Source organism: Mchenga conophoros, linkage group LG9, assembly GCF_057382185.1.
Source record: "Mchenga conophoros isolate Kocher_MC1m ecotype Shallow Benthic linkage group LG9, M_conophoros_male_GT1.1, whole genome shotgun sequence".
NCBI lineage: Eukaryota > Metazoa > Chordata > Actinopteri > Cichliformes > Cichlidae > Mchenga > Mchenga conophoros.
Window position 1 is genome coordinate 28,953,047 of NC_140534.1, and position 21,557 is coordinate 28,974,603.

The window sequence follows — 21,557 nt, forward strand, 5'->3', positions numbered from 1 at the left end:
CCCCCCCTAAAATAGGAAAGTTGACCAAGAGTAACCACAGAATGCAGGATGGCAGCCATCCGTGAAAAAAATTAGATGCAAAACATTTAATTTCGATCAAAATAGTCTTTCAGTAATTCATTGCAATAGATTTGATTTATATGTACATTTTTTGTTTGTTTGTTTTTTGCAAAGCTGCATACATATGGCAGGGCTATAAATTAACAGTTCATTGAAACTCCTGTGTGCGCTTCGCTGTTAATGGCACCACTCGACTTCACAAAATCCACACAATAAATCAATTGACAGCATATTCATTCGTCTTTGAGAAACAGATGAAATATATACACACACACTGATCACATCTGAAACTTCTGAAATACACACAAACAATCTGCCTCGTAAAATCTTTCTTTTTTTTCCTTTTTTTTTTTTTAAACAAAACCGTTATTATTAACAAGCATCGGAAGGCCTGGGCATTAAAATCGAATAAAAGAAATCACTAATAGAATAGCTTATCAAATGCATAGCATTTTGTTTCGAAGACAAAAACTGCACTTGTGTTGCAGTAGGGAGAAAATAAAGTCTACAAACAAGCATCGTACCAAAACTGGACGTGTCTCTTAAAAAATAAACAGATCCTGCAGGCAAGAAAGAAGAATTCACTCATTGATATGTTTAAAATTCTGTCCAGCCAGATCTTATTGTGGCTTGCATATTCAAAGTTCTATGATACAACAACTAAAACGCATGTTCCACACGGTGGATATTCCGTTACGCAAGTATCAAAATCATCCAGACTTACAAAAGTTAAAAACTAAGAGCTTACAGATGTTACCTAAAGCAAGTAATCAATAGAAATGTGTGGGACATTAAATATTTTGTAACTTCTTTGTATCGAGACCAAGCTGTAAGTTCAATGCAACGATAAAAATATTATGCACCTGCAGTATGAACTCTACTTCCACATCCATTTCACAACAAAATTCCCCATCACTGTCTGGAATGGAGGGAGTTTCCATCTGAAAAGGACTGCAGCTTTTCTTCTTTTTTTTTCTGGGAATAGATTCCCGTGGCAAGATTCAGTGACTAATGTCTGAAATAGGCCAGGTTATAGATGGTTCATTAGTAAGACAACTGTGGAGACACAGAGTCAGATTCCCAAAAGACTGATCTCCCAGTTATCTGACTGATCACTTTAAAATGACTTTACACCATCCTTTCCTTGTTTTTATCTGGAAAACAGACATGACAAGACACATTTGTTTTTCATTATTACTATAACTTATTTGATGTACACCTCTTAGCCATAACACTAAACCCACCATTCTGCCAAAAAAACCAAAAAAAACCTCTGCTGTGCATGCACATGAGCCCACTGAGGGTGTCCTGTGGTGTCTGGCCAGTGGGTCCTTTGGGTCCTGTGCGCCTCTGCAGATCAGGCTTGTTCTTGCTAACTCAGCAGATGTTTGATTGGACTGCCATGTGTTATGCCAAGTTGTCGAGCAGTTTTTTTGTTGTGACAGGACACTCTGTCCCGTTGGAGAGAATTCTGTTGTCAGGGGATGCCGTTGCCATGGAGGGATGTGACTGATCTTTAACGATGTTTAGGTGGGTGGTATGAGTCAATGGAAGAGGACCCAAGATTTCCCAGCAGAACATTGCATTGTAACAATATAATCAACATGATTCATTTCAGCTGACAGCAGTTTTAATGTTGTGGCTGATTGGTGTAATCAAAAGATAACATAGGCACCCGGACTATGGCGATGATCTCTGAAGTGACATAAAACATAAAGCAAAGCCACCGGCCGCTTTTCACTTTCCCAGTGATTGCTCCTCCATCGCTTCCTGGACTGGCAGTGTTTCATCTTGCAAAGTACAGTGGGAAATGTAGTCCCCTTGTGATCTCAAGCTGGTCTGAAAAAACGGAGCAGTCTCAGTGGCTTCTTCCTGGACAGGGTTGCCGAAGCCATCATCCCGCTCCACCTCGTCGCTGCCGTGAGACGTCTGGCTGACGCAGACAACAATGACGTCACCGCTAAAGTTCATCACTTGACCGCTGGAGATGAAGGTGGTGTTGTGGTTCCCAGACACCTGACCTAAATAGAAAAGTAACACAGAGGAGGCGTAAATGGTTAGGAGGCTATTTATAGACGATGTCTGAGAAAATCTTTAGTTTCACGTGAAAATCATAAACACTGTATCCCCAGACTGGTATAGAAAATGCCGATGCAATAACAGCCTATTGTGAAATTCAACGAGATGTGTTGCTATAATTGTAGGGTTGTGTAGGACTTTCATTTTTCCTGTACAAACAGGCTTCCAGAGCCCTATTTCATGACACAAGTGAAGAAGGGACTAACTGTTGGCTAACCTCATGTGACAAATGGACAGTGGGTGTAATGACTTTGCAGGATGACCACAAAAAGGCAACGGCTACAGAGACCACCATATCATATCCTTCTCGACATAGAAGTGCTGGATACTGACGGAGCTAACTAAGTGAAACTCAAGACCACTAAAGGGAAGCAATTTGTCACAGGTTTTGGGGTTTTAAGGATTCAACTGAACAATTTTTTTTTTTAAATGTGCCGCTCCATCCACAAACATCTCAGTGTCTAATCTCCATCCTACAGTTGCTTTCCTGCCAAACACAAACTTGCATCAATACCCTTTGTGCCAGTGCCTGTATATTGTTCACCTACAGAGTTAAACCAGCAGGTGAATTAGGAAATAAACAGTTTTGTTTTGTAAATCGCATTACACCGCATCAAACCTCTGGTTCCTATTTTCTCCAGCCTCCTGTCTGACTTTCCAGGCGACAGAGGAGGCCAAACCTCCATGACTCACAGCTTATGTTCCATCTGTTCACACATATGCACACGCACACACATACAGTAAATGTAAGAAAATGCACTAACAGGCATTTTCACACCTACACATACACATATGCGCTCAAAAGCACATGCAGCCAAAGGCAAACGCTACCACAGACTCTCAAAATGTGTGTGTCTCTGTTTCAGTATCCAATCGCATTTCCCGGAATACCAGTCTGAGAGGGCAAGCTTGAAAATATGCCATTTCACCACAGCTCTGAAAACAATGCTCTGAGGAATCTGCTTGGGTCTTCTGTTTATCCTCTCTCAGTACCACGTTGATCTTTTTGGATACCCAAAAACTGCGCTGACAGGGGTAAAACTGACTTGTGCATATTCTCTATCAGAATCTGCCAATTTTTCATGGATAGGTGTCAGCTTAAGTCTTTGATTGTCAGACTAAATGTGGGTCATTAGCCCTATTGAGCTGACGCTCAACAAAGGCAGCCCCAAAATTGCCCTGAGCCGGTCAGTAGCTAATAAATAAAGCTAATGTGCACTGGGACGGCTACTGTGGGTGAGACAAGGGAAACCTCTGAACCTTGCCTAACCTTTAAATAGTATAGGCGGGAAGCCCTTGTAACAATTTTCATTACTGCATGATGGGGAACTGTGTTCACTTCAAGCCAGCAGATGTGTAATTAAAGTAACCAGTCATCAGTGAGAGTCAAAAAAAAAAAAAAAAACGCTTCACAAGTTGGTGTGTGTGTGTTTTTGTTGGGTTTGCGAGGTTATAAAAGCATTACTCAAGCTGAGCACATCTTGGTTCAATTAAAGCTGCGGTCACTTTGCGCAACCCTATGGAACTCTGGGTAAACAGGAGTTTTGTACTGTAGATGGCATACTCGACACTGGTGCACACATACACAAAGAGCAGTGTTTGTTAAGAGTGCGGTTCTGGTGGCTCACTAGCACATCACACACACACACACACATATCTTTTTCCTGCTCCCTGTGTGGCCCCGCCAAAATCCAGGCTCAGATTATCAATACTGGCTTTAATAAAAGCTATTTCTTGGAAACAATCACACAAACGCCATATTTTTACGCTGAGACCAATCCTCTGTCTATTCTGTGTTCGGCTAATAACGTTTGAGCTCGAGCTGACCACAGTCTCTATCAGACTGCTCAGATATTACTGCTTTTATAACTAACCATAACCACTAGGAGCTCGAGGCACAGAGAATAAATGTTTCCCGTAGATTTTTCTCTTTGGCACAACCATAAGGTCTGTGTGAGAACAATGCATGCTCAACCCCGTGACTGTAAAACTTTCCATTAAAACCAATCTAAATTTCATTCTGTTATTCTTGGTGGCTAGTCCCACCTATGCTGTGGAAAGAGAACACTGCTATGTGGTGTATCCAATCATGTATGGGTATGACCCTGTGGCAACACAATGGCGACTGCCTACACAAACAGCGAACACAGAAATCCACCTGGCAAACACAACTGTGGTCCTGCAAACTTTGTAATGAGCCATTATCCCCATAACGCTCAACCACTGTGTTTTTAGTTTTTATTGACGCTGCTGAGCGGTCACAGCAAAAAAATAGCCAGGAAATAGCCAGCTCCAAATTAGCTTTTCATTACCCCAAGAGGAGTAAAAATAGATTTGTGACTGTGCGACTCAACTGCTTGGGGAAAAAAAGTATATAATATAATATAATATAGTATAATATAGTATAATATAGTATAATATAATATAATATAATATAATATAATATAATATAATAGACAAAAGTGTACATTAATTTTAAAAGCCATAATTCTGTCCTGTCAACACTTGATGATTACTATTAAGTTACTATTATTACTTAATATTTTACCTCCCCCACTAGTTTGGAGCTAGTACCTTATCACTTCTCTTTTTCCTTATCATTAACATTTTTTGGGGCTTCTCATATGATCAGTTTTTGAAATTTCATGTACCTGAGGTAAGATTTGGATCAGCCAGCTGACTCTGAAGGCTCTCCGGTGAGCACTCCAATTCTGACTCCTGTGATGAGAGCTTGTTGTCTCTGCTGTCCCCACAGGGAACTCCCTGGTCTTGCTCTGGGGCTGTGGCCTCAGGGGGCTTGTCCATGTAGAGCTCTCCAACAGATGGGGATGGCAACAAGGGGGTGACCGAGGTCATCGCAGAGGTCGTGCTATGTTCTGTTGATGTGGAGTCTGTGCTCATCAGTCTGTACAACCCCTCCCATTTTGTTGGCGATCTCTCTTTCAGGTGAAATTTGAACTCCGGCGACATCTGGGACAATGGCAGGTAGAGTTCAGGAAGCGGACTGGTTGACTGGACGGCGGTGGAGGTGTGGAGGAGAGGAGGAGAAAGAGAAACAAGCGGTGCGACACCCGACTGACTCGTGGAGACTTTCTTGAGATTTCCATCTTTAGCCTCTTTCCCACTTCCACCTCCATCCCTCTCTCCATCTAGCCCTCCACATGAACACGATCCCGGTGTTCCAGGGCTGACAGCCTGGCTACAGTCCTCATTCTCCCCTACTTCCAGGGGCTCGTGGACAGGAATGACACACATGCAAGAACCTGTCAAAAGCCGGGACACGCTCACGACCTCTTCTTCCGACACCTCTTCTGGTTCTCCAGATCTTTTGCTCTGATCCTCCATTGGTGTTTTCCTCTCAGTCCCTCCTTCCTCTGTCATCTCTTTTATGAAGGGCAGAGAGACCTTTACATCAGGAACAGAGATGGGCAAGGTGCACGAGGGGTTGTCAGTGGGGCTGGAGGGTGCTTGGTCGATAAGTTTGGTCACCTCACATGGCGTGCATTTTGAGGCACCAGAACCACCTCCTATTCCTCCTCCTGCTCCGCTGTGGTAAAGAGGAGCCAGTGTCTCCTAGAGTGAAGAAAACGATAAAAGAAGAGTTGTAAATTATTGCAAGTATGCACGTAAGATGATGTTAGATATATACAGGCTCTTTGCTTCAATGGAAAAAAAAATTGTCACAAACAATAGAAAAAGTAGATGAAACAGCTTGCAACAAGTTTAGTTTCTATATGTATTCGGTTTTGTTTGAGGTTTTTTATTCTAACAGAAATTCCACCTTACCTGTTGTATCCGGGTCCTCTTCAGATTCTGGACACAGGATCGCAGATTTACTGAGAAATGAAACAACAAGATGTAAGTACTGAAAAAAAATGCAGGAAAAAAAAAAAAATCACAGTATTTATGAAAGTTCACGTTTTTGTGCCAACGTCTACATGTATGTTAAAGCAGTCGTACAGGCAGAAGAGAAAGGTTCATAGAGAATTTCGACCTACCAGAGAGTAACTTCATTTTGTCCTTGTAGCAGAAGAGAAGCAGAATGAGGGGACACAGAATGATAATGATTGACAGGACTGAAACCATCACCCAGAAGGACATAGGAATGACCGGGTCACCTGTAAGACAGACAATTATTGAGCTTGCTTTTAGTCTACTGTTTTTTCCCTCTCCACATTTAGTGTGACATTTAAGCCTCCAATTAACAGAAACGATTTTGTCATATGGAAAAAAATGACATTGTATATGTCCGTGTCTTTCCAAACTCACGTGGTCCACACCCTGCATCGGCTTCAGCACTGCCTTGCTTGATCTCCTTGCTGCCATCAGCCTTGCAACTGGGAAAGAGGAAGAAGAAGAGGAATATTTAGACAATGAGAATGTAGTTCGTTTTTTTTAGTTCTCCCTTCTACTCCACATTTTCCTACCAACGTGCTCAACTCGCAGTTCTGCAAAGATAACACCAGAAAGGCAGATGGATAGAGAGGAAAACAAAATTCTTTCTCTCTCCACCGTCATCATCATCGCCGATGATCTGTCAGGTCTGGCTGGCAGTGGAAGCTGATGTCTGCTCCAGCCAGGGTTCCAGAGGAAGTGGTGAATATATTACTCATAACCACTGCTGGCTGCCGGTAGGGACGGCTGCCCAACTGCATTTTCCCTTCACAATATGCCAAAAGATTCCAGGCTAAAAACACGTGTGTGCACGTGTGTGTAAGCGCTTACTTTGTCCACGGTTTGCACGGTTCGTCATCGTCCTTATCAGAGAAGAATCCTTTTGGACACGGCTCACACACCTTCCTCTGATCTATAATTAACAACACAAATCGTAATCTCGGATTTACAACTCGTTTGTAGGGACTTGTTATAAATGGGGGATGTTCTGCGTTGTGGACTTTCTCACCATGCTTTGTCTCAAGTCCCTGTCCGGGTCGGCAGGTGGGTATCTTCTCACAGAACTCACAGTTGATGGGGTAACACTGGAAGCCTTCAACACAGCGACATGGCTCCTCTTCTATCGAGTTTTCATTATTTCTCATAAAACCCAATCCTGTAGATTTAAAAGAAAAAGACAAAGGTACAAATGAAGTGAATGATTAAGTGTGTTAAATGCAAATTCCCATTCCACAGCTCAATACAAAGGAAAAATAATTCCATGATCTGAGCATTCTTGGCTACCACAACCCCGTTTGTATGAATATGGAGGTGTTGTGTAAAGAGTAAACAAAAAACTGAAGTGAAAATCATTTATTTGATTGAAAATAGCACACAAATAATGTATAAAAGTATGGAAAAGGTGGAAAATGTATTTATTGTGTTTCAAAAAACATTCGGAGAGGAGGGCAAGGAGATGTCTGTACACAAGCTTGTAAAAAAAACAAAAAACAAAGGAGTCAGTGGATGGGCTCAGAAGCACTTCCAAACATCACTGTCAGGAGACACAGGAGAGGGTGATATCTACAAAGGCCATATTAAAGTTGAATGATAAAAGTTTTCGCCCTTTTTGGAGGAAGGCCTTCATTATTTCAGCAGGACAATACCAAACGACATGGGGGGAAAAAATCTGACCTACTGAAAATATCTGACCCATTATTAAACGAGGCAAACAAAGACCTTAACTGCTGAACAGCTTAAAACTTTATTGAGAATGAATTTAGCAAAAACGTTCAGATTTTTTTCACCAATATGCTCCCCGAGTCCCCAAAGACGTATGGGGAGTTTTAAAAAGATGAGGCGATCCAACGTGGCAGTAAACCGTCTCAATCTCAACTTTTTAGAAATGGGACGGTGGCAAATGGTCTGCACTTCGTTAATGTTTACACAGCTTCATGATTTTTTGGGAAAGGGGTTGCAAAAGAGAAACTAAAACATTAAAAACATGAGTATAAAATTAAATACTGTTGACTGGAGAGTATTCTTTTATGGTGTAGCTGTGACTGTAGAGTATGTTTGGAAAGGTTGTTTGATCTTTGTCATTCAAGTAACCAGAGATTGCCAAATTAATAAGCAAAACGTTTTATAATTAATTGATTAACTTTTTAGAATTGAAATGAATGGTATTTGTCACAAGTAAGAAGTGAAAAATGGATTTAAATGTATGGAATTGATAAATAAATGAAGGTACTCACTCTCATCACAAAACTTCTGCTTAAGACAGCGATAGGCATTGTTCAAGCTGGGTTGATATTCTCCGTAACTGCATTTACGACATATAGTCTGAGCGGTATCAGTGCAGTCTTTAAACACATAATAGCCTAGTGGCAAAAAGAAGAGACAGTGGGTGTTAGGCAGAGGATTTAAGAACCCAGCATACATAATTACAATAACACAGAAAAGCCTAATTAAATAGAAGAAAACAAAAGAGAGACTGATAAAACTGGAGCTCCCTTCTTCTTTTTAAGCAGTTGATATATTTAGCAGTTTAAGTGAGAGTGTGTGTGTGTGTGTGTGTGTGTGTGTGTGTGTGTGTGTGTGTGTGTGTGTGTGTGTGTGTGTGTGTGTGTGTGTGTATATCACGCATTTGTGGAAACACACGCACATGTCTGTGCCACTTTAAGCCAAAAAGATCTGCTTTTAAACATCCTTCCTCTTTTACTTTAGAATATTTGTGAATGGAAAGCTATTTTTACTTTATGCTGACTCCACAGAGGAAACCAGATATGCATCCACTATCTCTGTGTGTGTGTGTGTGTGTGTGTGTGTGTTAGTTACCTGGTTGACACTTGTTGCAGCATTTGGAGTCTTTTAGGTATTGTGTTTCTTTACATTGAGGTCTGGAATCTGCGTTCTGTAATTAATGAAGACAAAAGATAAGTTTGTAACAGTTAGTAAGAGGTATAATGTTTGAGTCAGGACCAGGATGGTAAAAACATTTTCAAGACGTGCCCAGAAATTCTTTCCATGCTCTCAGAACACCTGAGCGCAGCTCTGAAGCCTCCAGACCAGGAAAAACAAAGTCCACAAGTACACAACAGGGAAGTAACAGGAATCATACAATATCCATTCTGGCTGACTTTGAATAATTAATCACATGCAAATATTTTCCCAGCCATCAGTGCTGTGCTGTAAAATAAAAAAAACAAAAAACAAATCTTGTGCAGTTGTTACACTAGATTTCTAAAGGCCTTCTGCTCTAAAAAAACCACTATGCAAAGTTTCCTGATGTCACGCAGCTAAACACAGCTCTCGTTAGAAAGCATGGAAACAAACTATGAAACATCTTTGCATCTCTTCACAAACAATAAACGCTTTATTGAAAAGGTTACTTACTGTACTGACCTTCCAGCCGCTCTAAATGAAGGGCTGGAGAAGTCCTGGCCACACTGCTGAATTAGACAGTTTGGCTGTTATAACAGAAATGATGCCAAAACCACAGTGTCTATATATAAATGTAGAAAAATAAAACCTATAGGCCTGCTTTGACTCCGACCTTGAATTGACCACCAACATTTTGCCATTCAGTCTAAGCTTCATCTTCCTTACTACTAAATACTGTAATTTGTACTGTAATTGAATTGCTGGTGTTGCAGAGGTTCAGAAAAGCTTCCCCGAAGTTTTCCTTTGGGAAGCATATTCACAATTTCTTTTTGTTCATTTGATTTTTAATGGAAAAATCCCTGAGCTTACCCCAGCAGTTCAAGTATACAATACTGGACTCAACACTGTTTTCACACCCTTCTCATCCTCCCCTGTCTTCTTTCTCACACCTCTGATTAGACTGTGTCAGTCTTTCCAACTTCAGACCACGACAGCGCAGCATGAACACTCTCAAGCTTTTAATTACCTCCACTCAGACTCACACATCAGCCAATCTTTGTTTTATAATCTAACCAGAGGGATAATCATACACAGTGCTCATAGCTCAGACCGCAGCACTAATGGACACCATATGCTGCAGGAGACAGAAGTGACAGAAGTAGGAAAGATTCCCATGCTATTAAAAGGCTTGAGTATAGATAGATAGGTAGATATGGCTTTTAATATGCACAGCTGGACCAGAGCGCACAGGAAGCCAAAGGAATGCCGGGAATTGTGTTTTTGTTACCGCCACATCTAAACATTGGGTCTGAGTTACGTGAAACAATGTGTTTTGATTTACTAAATATATAATGGATGCAAAAGAAAAACAAGTGACCCACCCTATATGATTATAGGTTAACATAATGGTAAACATAGCACATCCGACCTCAGAGCTAACTTGATGTGCTGCATGTACTCAGATATGAAGTTATAGAATTGCTTGAAAAAGAAGATGTAGGGAAGTGGAAAGTATATGGATGGACAGAGCGGGCAGGACTTGGTGAAGCTTAAGAACAAAGAGGTATTAAGAGTTCCAGCCCTTCAGCGACATGTCACAACTGCCCCCTAGCTGGTTTCCGAGCTGTTTTGTTTAACTTACAGAAACATTCACCGCCGTGTGTGACCCTATCAAATGCAGAGCACATTCCATAAGCTTTCAGCGGACAAGGGAATTTGCATAACGGCCACAGCAGCAACAGGCTCAAAGCCAAGAGAAGCACACTGCACCTCATAGGCCTCTAGGGGTTTTACTGGTTCACGATAAGATGCTGTAAAAGCATATTGCACAACAACTGGATCTTTGTATAATGTTTGCACCTGTGATTAGTTTGTTTCTTAACAGCCATAAAAGCAAATCCCCTTAATGCCACCTGCATAAATCAAGACCTGATATCTCATACCTTTAATTATAATTCTTCAAAACAGAAAAAAGAAGGGACTAAGTTGTCTTAAAAATTCATTTACAAGTAACAGAAGAAAACCCCCCCCACAAAGAACGGCTGTTAAATTGGTGGAAATTGGTGACAGTCAATGATGTGTGAATAGAAAAAAAATATATAATAGAAACAACCCAAAAATCAAGGAAGAGCAGGTGCTGCAAAAAGTTAAAAGAATATGTGCTAATTGCTTTAATGAAACCTGATCCAGAGCTCATAGGCAGTGCACTGCTTTTTAAACCGGAGGTAGTCATAAATCTGATCTGGTACTTGACGGAACTTGAAGAGGTAAATAATTACTGGTCAAATATTCAATGAAAAAAGTCAGGGAAGAGGCAGCAAGATGTTGCTAATAGATAACAGGACAACACGAGTGCATACAAGCAGGGATGAATGCATGACTGACTTGAAAATCTGGCAAATAAAAAGTTCAGGAGCCTTGTTTGTGGGCAGGCGAGCAATAAACCCAACAAAGCACAGTTCTTCATGATATATTGACTTTTAAGCTCTGAACATCTTGAAGCAATTGTGCATTGCTCAATGTCACAAAGACAGTTTGAAATGAACTCGGAATGTATTGGATGAAGTGGTTGCAAACCAAGAAAAAGAAGGGGAATTCTTTGGGAATAGTGTGAGTCAGTAATGGCAAGACCATGGTGAGAACAAACCAAAGCCAAGGGTTTGCAATGTCACCTTAAAACGTAGTTGAAAAATATTCCATCCCTCCTATCCAGACAACTGTCTGTATCACGTGTTTGCTTTCTATTGCCACTGCTGCTGGTAAAACTTTGACTCATTTCATAGACTTTTTGGGGGAAAGGAACAACTATATATTTCTTTTGCGCAATTGCCTCTCTGGATCACTGCATTGACAAGTAAAATGCCCCCACAAGCATTTTCTCTTGCAACACACCTCAGGAAAGAAGAGCGTGCGTTCCAGTCAAAGTTATGCCAATGCTGGCTTACGGTAATGCAGGCACACAAGCAATGATAGATCACTGGTGCCCAACAGTCCCACCACTTCAACCACATCTCATAAACTTCTCCACCTGGACAGCGTTAGCTGGTTGGACTAAACAACGGCGTGGACAACAACATGCCATCGACTATATTCACTCTCCCCTTCAAATTAACTGTGGCAGTGTATCAGCTGCGACATTAAGTCATTTTTAATCTCTGTAAATCTACTTAATAGGGTTTTTTAGTATGCGCTTCTTAGGTATATTACGAACTACGATAAAAAAAGGAAACCACAAAAAAAAAAAGTTTGTAAAAGTTGGTTGTGATATGCAAAATAGAGATCCTGCTGTGGCCCCTGCACCACCTTTTTAAACCTCGCCTCTGGCTGACCCAATGAGGTTCCTGATGCGCAACTTGGACGTGGAAAGAATACTTGGTGGAGGGAGAAGAACGTCCAGTTGCCAGCGGCTTTTCTGTGGTCAGAGCAGGGGAGAAGTGGCTTCGGCCCAAATACAGCTGTTTCTAGTCAGTGTCTGTGCGCAAAAAACAAAAAAAAACCAAAACAAAAAAAAACACTGTTCCCCAAATTTCCCTCGTCCCTCATCTGACCAGCTCATGCAAATGCTGGTGTGTTGACACATACTCGGGTTTACGGTTACATATCTTTTGCCTAAAACAACTGAACAACTGTTAATCTCAGCACTTTTGCATTAACTTTCTCATTTAAAGGGACCCCGATAACCCAAGGGAAGCAGTAAACAAGAGACCCACAGGCTTCAAAGGTGACCGTCAACTCATTTGATATCAACCTCTTAGCTAATTAATGGGGTAAATGTTTATCATTAATAGTGGGGAAAACGCGTTTTACCTGTGCGTAAAAGGTGACAAGGACACACGTAATCCAGCCGCGGAAAATCCAGCTTGTAGAAAAGTTTAATCTCATCTCTACTGATTTACAAAGACGACTTCTGAGGCAAACTTTTCTTTATTAGCCAATAAACAAAGATCCGATCCCCGGACTCTTTAAATGTCCTCACTGCAAATCAATTCTTCTTGAGTGCGTAAATGTGGTTGAACCTCCAAACATCTCACAGGACATCGCGCCTTCATTCCCGATTAGACAGCTTCAGTTCCCATCTGCCCTCTCATCTTCCTTCTGCTTTTCACCCACGCGTAGTGAAGGGAGCTGCAATGCAACAGCTTGTAAAAAATGAGTGACTTACCGAGAGTGGACTCCTCCCACGTTCATACGCAAAGAACGGTTCCACGCCTCCATCGCAGCCCTCCCGATCAAGCCGGAGAAATTATGTGTGTGACATTTAGTGCGCCCGACTATGAACCACCCCTTATTTCTCAGGTGGATAGATTTATTTAAACATGTGCAAACCAAAATCTACATTCAGTGCCGGCAAAAACAGAGTTTGTAGAAGTCTAACGAGCTCGAAAGTCAATATTTGGTATGACCAGCTTTATTCTTCAACACAGCCTGAACTCTCATAGACAAGCCTTCTTCTGACGTCTTTAGGCAATCTTCCGGATTAGTTCTCCAGGCTTCATGAAGGACATTCAGAGCTCTTCTTTGTATGTTGGCTGCCTTTTGTTTCTTTTTCTGCTGCTTCAATGATCCATGACACCATTGTGTGTTTTTCTCTGGGGTATGCTTTAACTGCACTTTAACTGCATTGGCAGTATGTCTGTGATCACCGTCATGCAGAAAAATGAAGCTATTGCCAAATGGATGTCTTCCACATGGTTTAGCATGGTGGATAAAAATGTGACAGTACTTTTCTGTACTCAAGTCCATCAGTTTTGGCAAGATCCCTAACAGCACCAAATGAAAGGCAGCCCAAAATCATAACAGAGCCTCCACCGTGCTTTACAGATGGCTGAAGACACTATTTATTTCAACCAGATGTTTAAAGTTTGTGTTCATCACTCCATAAGATCTGCTTTTGCTTTCCAGTCCAGTTCTTTTATATTTTGTCACATTTCAGCCTTTTTTCCCCCACTTTTTCTCTTCATGAAAAAAACGCTTATTGTCATTTACCCTTTCACCAAGACCATGTCTGATTCGATTTTGGGCCAGATGGATCTCTCAGGTCCTGTATTTGATTTTCGCAGGATATTTTTCCTATGTCTTAATAAAATGATTTTCAGATACTGTTCATCTGCTGCCCTGCTACTTGTTCTTATGATCTCCACTTCTCCAGTTTCATCATCTTGGGGAATCATGTTTGGGGAACATGTAAAAATACTGTTTTGCGGTTGTTAAGCTGCGTCTTTCTGTCTAAAGAACACAAATAGTGTTTTTTTTTGTAACAGACTGCTAGTAACAAAGTGCCTAAAGATGCATCTTAAAATTGGATCTTTGCTAAGTTTTTTGTTACATCTAGAGTTAGCACTTTTTTATGCCCGAATGATTCATAGGTCAGTCTCAAGTAGCTTAACAAAGTTGAGAAAAGAAAAACATTCCTCTGAAATGGTCAGATAAAAAGACTCGACTGAAAATGCGTAAAAAAAATAAATAAATAAATAAAAAATTAAAAAGAGAATTCTAAAGCCAGGAGAACTATTGCTCAATGCCACTTTAAACAAAAGTCTGTCTCCTTGGAAATAAAATGTAGTTTTGCACAGTACTGTAGGTTGTCAGATGATACTTCCCACATCATTGGTCAGACAGGATGAGCTATGACCTCATGGCAGAGATGAATTCATATATCATACACTGGAGCAGGAGTCAAAGCATGTGGTCACTTCTGTACACTTTGCTTCCTGCAGGAGCCATTCATCACTACACATGAGTAGGCTGCGCTCAACATAGTTCCTGGAGCGTGGGTCCTGGAACAACCATGATGGTGTCTTCTCTACAAAAACAAAAGTATAGCGATTGCTTCCAGGAAACACTGCAGCAGTTGTCTTTGCCCAGGAAAGAATGAGAAAAAGCTGGAGTTGTTATTTTCCTGGGAATTTGCATGGCAGATCAGTTCAAGCCTACATTGGCAGGTCTAGCAAGGAAATGTTTTGGAGAAAAAAAAAAAAAAAAAAGAACATGTTCTCACAACGACAGTTATGCAAATATTAAATCAAATGTTTATGCCTTGGATGAATAGGGCAAAGGCTGGAGAGAAGAGAAGTAAACAGAAGAAGAGAGAACACCCAGAGGGGGAAAAATGACTGAGAAATTTTTAAAAAGAAACATAAATTACTCATTTATCTATGTGAATGTACAGCACATATTGTCTACAAACAAACAAAAAATGGAGAAAGAAACATGCTGAGAGAAGCTGTTTTGTGGTAGGGCCTCTGCAGCTGTTACAGTAGCAATTAAGATTGGGCTCTTAGCAATCAAAGGCCTAAACTTGACTTTTAAAGCATCAAACATCCACATTAGGTTGACCCCGACAACAAAACTACATTATTATCACAGAAGTCCTTGTTAGTCCCCCCACTTCAAAAACACTTGCATTGTGGCTTGTTTTGATGTATAAAAATGGAGCTCTGCTTGCAGGCAAACACCACGCTGGTTTACAAGCATTATACTTCTAATGACCTGGGTCAGAGCACAGACTGTTCTGCAAGCATGTGGGCTGCGTTGCTTAGCATCACTTATAACAAGTCAAAGTTCACCGAGCAGAACTATTTTAGACGGCACAAAAAATAAAAATGCATCCTTAAACTCACATAAGTCACTGAAAGGTTTTGTTTAATGTAAAACACACACACACACACACACACACACACACACACACACAACAAAACAGCCAGTCTTGTTTGAAACCAGGATTTTGGAGGAATCTTCATGGGTTAGGCATGGTCTCACTTGAAAACGGTGAAAAGTGCAACGGGCAAAAAAGGAAGTCAGTTTTAAAACCTAAAGCAATCGTGTTCCAGTGGTTTTAGGACTGGATCTACATCGATTCATCTGCCTTTGGAAACAGATGTGATCCGTGAGTCACCACTAATGTGAGTAAGAGCTCCTCTCAGACAATTCCTACAAATACCAGGAGATTTTTCATGAACAGAAAATACTCGGCTGTGTGTAAGACTACACCTGTCTGGATACACGAGTTGTTTGGACAACACTATTCACTATGAATGCAAATTATAAATACCACAGCATGCACTTACCCACACACGTAGAACAACAGGCACGCCCACAAAGCCACGATGCCATGCCTTAACAGTGTGTAACAATTATTTATCCACCTGGCGAGTTATCAGTGATGGTGGTTGAATATTAGCTTGAATATGCAAATGCTCTTTATCAGAGTGTTGGCCAACTCGCTTTATGTTCGACCGCTAAATAAGATCTTGCAATCACAAATCAATGTACTGGACTCCACTACAGGCCAGTCAGGGATGTCAAAAACCCATTTGAAAGTTAGAGTCCACACTTTGAGTTCAATCGTGTTCTTTTATAGATTAAGGCCAAAGTTGACCATATCATTACAAAGTCATTTTTCCAAAACATGCAGGGATTGAGAGATAGTGTAATCTAGATGGCAGATCTGGGCTTTTATTACTGTTTTTTGGGGGGTGTTAAGTTGTTGGGAATGTCCCATAAGATGGACTTTGGTTTGTTGTACTAAGGAGACAATAGGAGACTTGAAACGTTTGAAGTTGAAGCGCACGGGCAGGAGCGGTGTGCGTTTCTCCTGTTAAATGACTTTGTTTTACAGCCTTCTAACACCTGCAGACACTTTGAGCCACAGTGAGAGCTCCTTAATCACTGCGGCGGACAAAAAAAAGAAAAAAGAAAAAGTCCCGGTACATGCAGGCATTCAATGAACCTTCCAGAAGTAAATTTAAGTACACAACTGATCTCCATCTTTTATTACACCAAGACACGAATTTCAAATATACACAATGAGTACCGTGTTCTTCAGTTCAGTGTATGATACATTTATTTACGGTTTCTCTTAGAGCATGTCCAAATTGAACGAACGACAAAGAAAAAAAAGAACCAAATCCCCACGTTAGAAAAAAACAAAGTACAGTTATCAGAGACACTGCAACACTGAGAGACAAGATGCAACAGACAGAGAAGGAATAATTATGATCAGTGTTCTCTTCAACTTCACATTGCCATAATGGATAAAAAAAATTTAAAAAAAAAGATCATTAACAATAGTGATAATCTCCGTGTGTAAGACTGAATTAAACAAAAGCAATATAGATAATAAAGAACGTAATAGTAAAGTGAAGTGCAAATTTCTTTGGAAGTTGGGATAAAGTATGTTTTTCTTCATTAAGACATAAATAAGTTATAAAATAGAAGCTATCAAAACAAAAACCAGAAACTGAAGAAATAAAGGCAAGACACTTTTCTTTTTAATAGTTTCAAGTAGGCGATACTTCAGAGCCGTACAGAGACACTGTACAAGGCATTCTAAATAATCCGCGCAGCCTTTTGGTGGTTCAGACCTTCAGTGTAATTAATGAGACTTCTTTCGAACCTTTTGATCCAAAATGGCGCCCATTAACATCGTAAATGAAACCCCCGCAGGCTGCGCTCAGAGTTCTGCTTCTCAAAAACGAGTGAGGCTCTTCTGATACAAGAAGTACTGCACTAAAACTTAAAACAAACTCAGTGATACCTTTCAAGTCCGGAAATGTCCAGGTAACGAGTTCCTCGTTATAGCTGTGGGTTAGTCTCGATACTGTAGAGTTTCTTCTCGTCTCTCCTCTCTTTCTGTTGTGACATGATAATTCTAACACTGACTAATGAAAGAAAATCCTAGTCCTTGATGATGCATCTGTCGTGATTAATAGTTGAGGAGAGGAAAATACGAGCAGAGGAAAACCTCAGAAGCTTTCGCTGCGAAAACCATCCCTGTTTAACAAGTAGTCCTGCTGCACAGATTTTAAAATCAATACAACTTCAAGCAAAATTGCTCGAAATCAACTCAACTATACACTTGACTTCCGTCTGCTCGAAGCTGAACATATGCTTTTTTTTTTTGCTTACTCCCAGTAAAACGAAATGCTCCCAATGAGTGCAGCGTTTGGTCAGTTATTCGAGATGATGAATCGGTCAGTGTTGGGATTACTTTTTTCTCTGGAAGACGTTGGCCAGCATGGCGCCAGAGGTAGTCAGCTGACCCATCTTACTTAGAAACTTGGTCTTGGCATCCTCACCCACCAAACTGGATGCAATTGACATGGAGCTATGCAAAAAAACAAAAGACAACGTTAGAACGTGGACATGACGCAGCAGTGAACTTTAGCCATTTTCGATATGAATGTATTAAAATCAAAATCAAATCAAAACTATGCCAAAAATCCCTCTGCAATCTGTCTGAGCTCACATCACCCTCTACTCCACTTCTTTAGAAAGGAAATACTGTTTGCCAATTCAGCCCCTCCTGATTTTTTACAGTCTAACGGCTCCTCAAGTTCCTCTTTTGAGTTTGTTCGGACTCAGAATGATACAGAGAACAAGTTGGTGCCAAAGAGCTGCATTGCTCAATACCAGCACAAACATAACACCAACTCAAAGCACTTTATGACCTGCGAACCATTTTAGTCCATGCTTTTGTGTACCACCTGTAGTTCATGAGCATTTAATATCACATCAAACTTCATAGACTTGACTTAGAAACTCTAATATGTAATCTCAGTGGTAAGGAATTGGAGCCATGTTAGGCGATCCTACTTCAATAATTATTTTGGTAAAGAATTCACTGAGCGCAGAATCACATGGTTTTTACAGTAAAATTAAATTAAATGGGGCTTAAAAATGTACAAAACTTTCCAAACCTCTTTTCTCAGAGGTCAGATCTCCTTAAAAAGTAACAATCCATGTTACCAGTTATGGGGAGAGAAGTTGAAGCCAGACTTGGGAGAACAAAATGAAAAGGTAAGAAAAATCTCTCAGCGTGAGCGCAGAGACTTTAACGGCTGTAACCTCGGGGGAACACACTTTTACACAATCTACTCGCACAGACTTATACACACTTCCTGCATCTACATGCTCACAAACATACACTTTTTATCGCCCCTCTTTTTAATAAGCTCCAAATACACATGATCAAAAATCTTCCTTTCGTGTGGCTTTGACACTTAAAAATACTCGTAACGGGGGATACAGAAAAACCCAAAACTCCCACTATATGGGCTCTGTCTTTCACGCTCGCCACGTGGTAAGGATCCTTCACTACTTCATTCTGTCTTCATTTGTCAGAGTCTTATGCAATAAAAGCCCATATTTTGACATTCCTTTCAGAGCAAAGTAATGGTATGAATGGGGGTGCGTTGAGCCTTACCCTTGTGGGTCTGACATCGCTCTGTTTTCCACCTTGATTTCACACTCTTTGATCATTGAGCTAAGAATCACCTGCGAATGAAAGAAACAGATTCAGCTAAAAAAAGAACCCCAAATGTTTCTCCATGTTTCCGTTTTGTTCAGGTGATTTGTACCTTTACATTAATTCACATCACTGTGTTTTACCCAACCAATCCCAACCACTTTATTTTGGCATGCTGGTTTTTAGTGCGTCTTTTCTTCTACATTTCTCTATGTGTGTCTTGAGTGTTGAAAGGACTTGGCTGTCATTCATTGGCTGTTTTATGGGATTAACTTTCATGTCTTTTGCTTAATCAAAGCCAGGCTAACAACAGAAACGACTGCTTCTATTCAACAGATTGATAGAAAACAGAGGAACTTGCAAAATGGAAACATAATAATTATTTAATAGTGAAGTAAATTAACACAGACGCAAATAAAAGGAAATTATTTTGTCAAATTTTTGAAACTAGTTCCTGTTATTTTCGTGTATTTATTTGGGCTGGGTTAGTCCTATAAAGGCCTTTAGAGTTCATATGTTTCACAGCGTGAAACCTTTTATCTGTTAATCTGGTATGCACAGCTTACAGTCAAGAGTCGATGTCTTATGAATGAAAGAGTCAGCTGATCATTAGTCACCTTGGCTAAATGTTCACATGAAACGGATCGCGTGAGATTCCAAGACACAAATATATATGAGAGGTGTGTGTATGAGTGTGTCTGAGAAAGACTGTCTTTTTTTTCTTATTTGTGCGAGATCACAGATCAGTAGCAAAAAAACAAAAAAACAAAAAAAACAGGTAGACGATGTGGCTCATCAATAAAAACAGCTTTCAGCTGTTCACTTATTCCCAAGCAGTCAGCACATTGGATAGGTCCACATGTTTGAATTAGCAACCCCAAAGGAACATAAAAGCATGCAAACACATGTGTATGCACGCACGAATATGATGTGTAGAGTTTAGAGGCCAAACAATATAGAATTTTAAAGACTGACACCACTATTTGTTTATGTAAATCTTTCACATAGGCCAATATGTCTTTCCTTTCAGGCTTCAGATCTCCTTAACATTTATTAATTACGAGTCCTGCATCACAATGCATCTTAAAAACAATCTTGTTTGATCATCACAAAAAAGCAAGATTAATGGTTTACCAAGCAACGCTGGGCTTGAAGTCAGAGTTTTCTGTAACACGAAAGCTGCTCTCCATTTAACTGGCTAAATCACCATGGTAACTATTGCTGAACACATAACCTGGTCAGGAGGAGTTTATCTTGACCATGTTTTCAATGATTTTTGTATTTACAGCATGCATTACAGACCATGGAGTGTAGGAAAGATTCTCTGCTGGGGTATATGTTTTCTATGTGCAAGCTGTTAATCCCTGCCACCGTACAAATTATAGCAGCACAAACTGTGCATCACATTGTTGCTGGAATGTGTATGTTTGATAATGAAGAAAATTTATACGTGTTTTTATAATTTACTGGAACTGCAGCTACTAAAACACAGGACTAGAGTTAAACAGCAGATTTCACATCTGCTGTATTTGGCTGCAGAACATTTACCTTTAATGTTTAAATGAATGAACTTAAAATTTCAGAGCACTAATATGCTGCTGTCTTATTTAAAATAAACAGCAGCACTGAGAACTCAAATTAAAATGTTTATTTTACTGATCTCTTTGCCAGACCACCCGATTACTGGACTTTCTGAACCACTAATCTAATCAAAATGCAACAATGTTGAATCTTTTTTTTTTTAATCATCATCATCTGATGTCTGACTGGACTAGGTTGTACTTACAGGAGCACTCGATTTTATGTGATCACACACAGAGCCTGAAGCAGAAAGCCCGGCATAACAGTCGATAACCATCCCCATGATACACCCTCTCTCACTGGGATTGTAGATTTTTACAAGCAAGCAAATGTAAAGAAATCCTGCTGGTGTTACAATTCCGTTATAGTACAGTGGTCCCTCGTTTATCGTGGTAGTTACATTCTAAAAATAGCAGGTGATAGGTGAAATTCGCAGAGTAGCTAACTTGATTTTTATTGTTATGATGTTTTATGGCTGTAAAACCCCTCATTACACACTTTATACACTTTTCTCCGACATGCTCGAACATTTCCACACTTCTCTCTTGCCTATGGCGGTGCAAAATGTTTCATCGACATTTTTGTGTTTGTTGGACAAAACTTACAAACATACAGTACAGCACTTCAGAGTCACACTGCTAGCAATCGAAGATTTATGCAAATTTGAAAAGCTGAACGCATTCTGTACTGGACAAGAGATGGGGCACAAGATTGATTGACAATAGTCTACAGCCAATCAGAAAGCAGAACACAGCGCGCACCTAAAAAAAAAAAAAAAAAAAAACAAAAAAAAAACAAAACGCATGCAAAATTGCACCAAAAAAAAAAAAAATAA

General features: G+C 40.2%; 2 protein-coding genes across 9 annotated transcripts in view; both read right to left on the reverse strand.

The window, feature by feature from the left end:
- Nucleotides 1-71: 71 nt before the first annotated feature.
- tnfrsf11a (tumor necrosis factor receptor superfamily, member 11a, NFKB activator) lies at nt 72-13,009 on the reverse strand. Its single transcript, XM_085287397.1, has 10 exons — nt 12,703-13,009; nt 8,851-8,926; nt 8,268-8,393; nt 7,043-7,189; nt 6,865-6,946; nt 6,409-6,476; nt 6,138-6,257; nt 5,926-5,975; nt 4,791-5,712; nt 72-2,081 (listed from the first exon to the last, which is right to left on the reverse strand). The coding sequence occupies exons 1-10, from the start codon at nt 12,775-12,777 to the stop codon at nt 1,798-1,800; spliced, it is 1,950 nt and encodes a 649-aa protein (XP_085143523.1). The 5' UTR covers nt 12,778-13,009; the 3' UTR covers nt 72-1,797.
- Nucleotides 13,010-16,644: 3,635 nt separating this feature from the next.
- The window catches only part of relch (RAB11 binding and LisH domain, coiled-coil and HEAT repeat containing), a 36,581-nt gene continuing 31,668 nt past the window's right edge, over nt 16,645-21,557 (reverse strand). For all 8 annotated transcript variants that reach the window (XM_085287409.1, XM_085287408.1, XM_085287404.1 and 5 more), the window contains 2 exons: nt 19,100-19,170; nt 16,645-18,001 (listed from right to left, as the gene is read on the reverse strand). In XM_085287409.1, the coding sequence (XP_085143535.1) occupies nt 17,881-18,001; nt 19,100-19,170 (192 nt within the window). In that variant the 3' untranslated portion in view covers nt 16,645-17,880. The remainder of the gene's footprint in view (nt 18,002-19,099; nt 19,171-21,557) is intronic.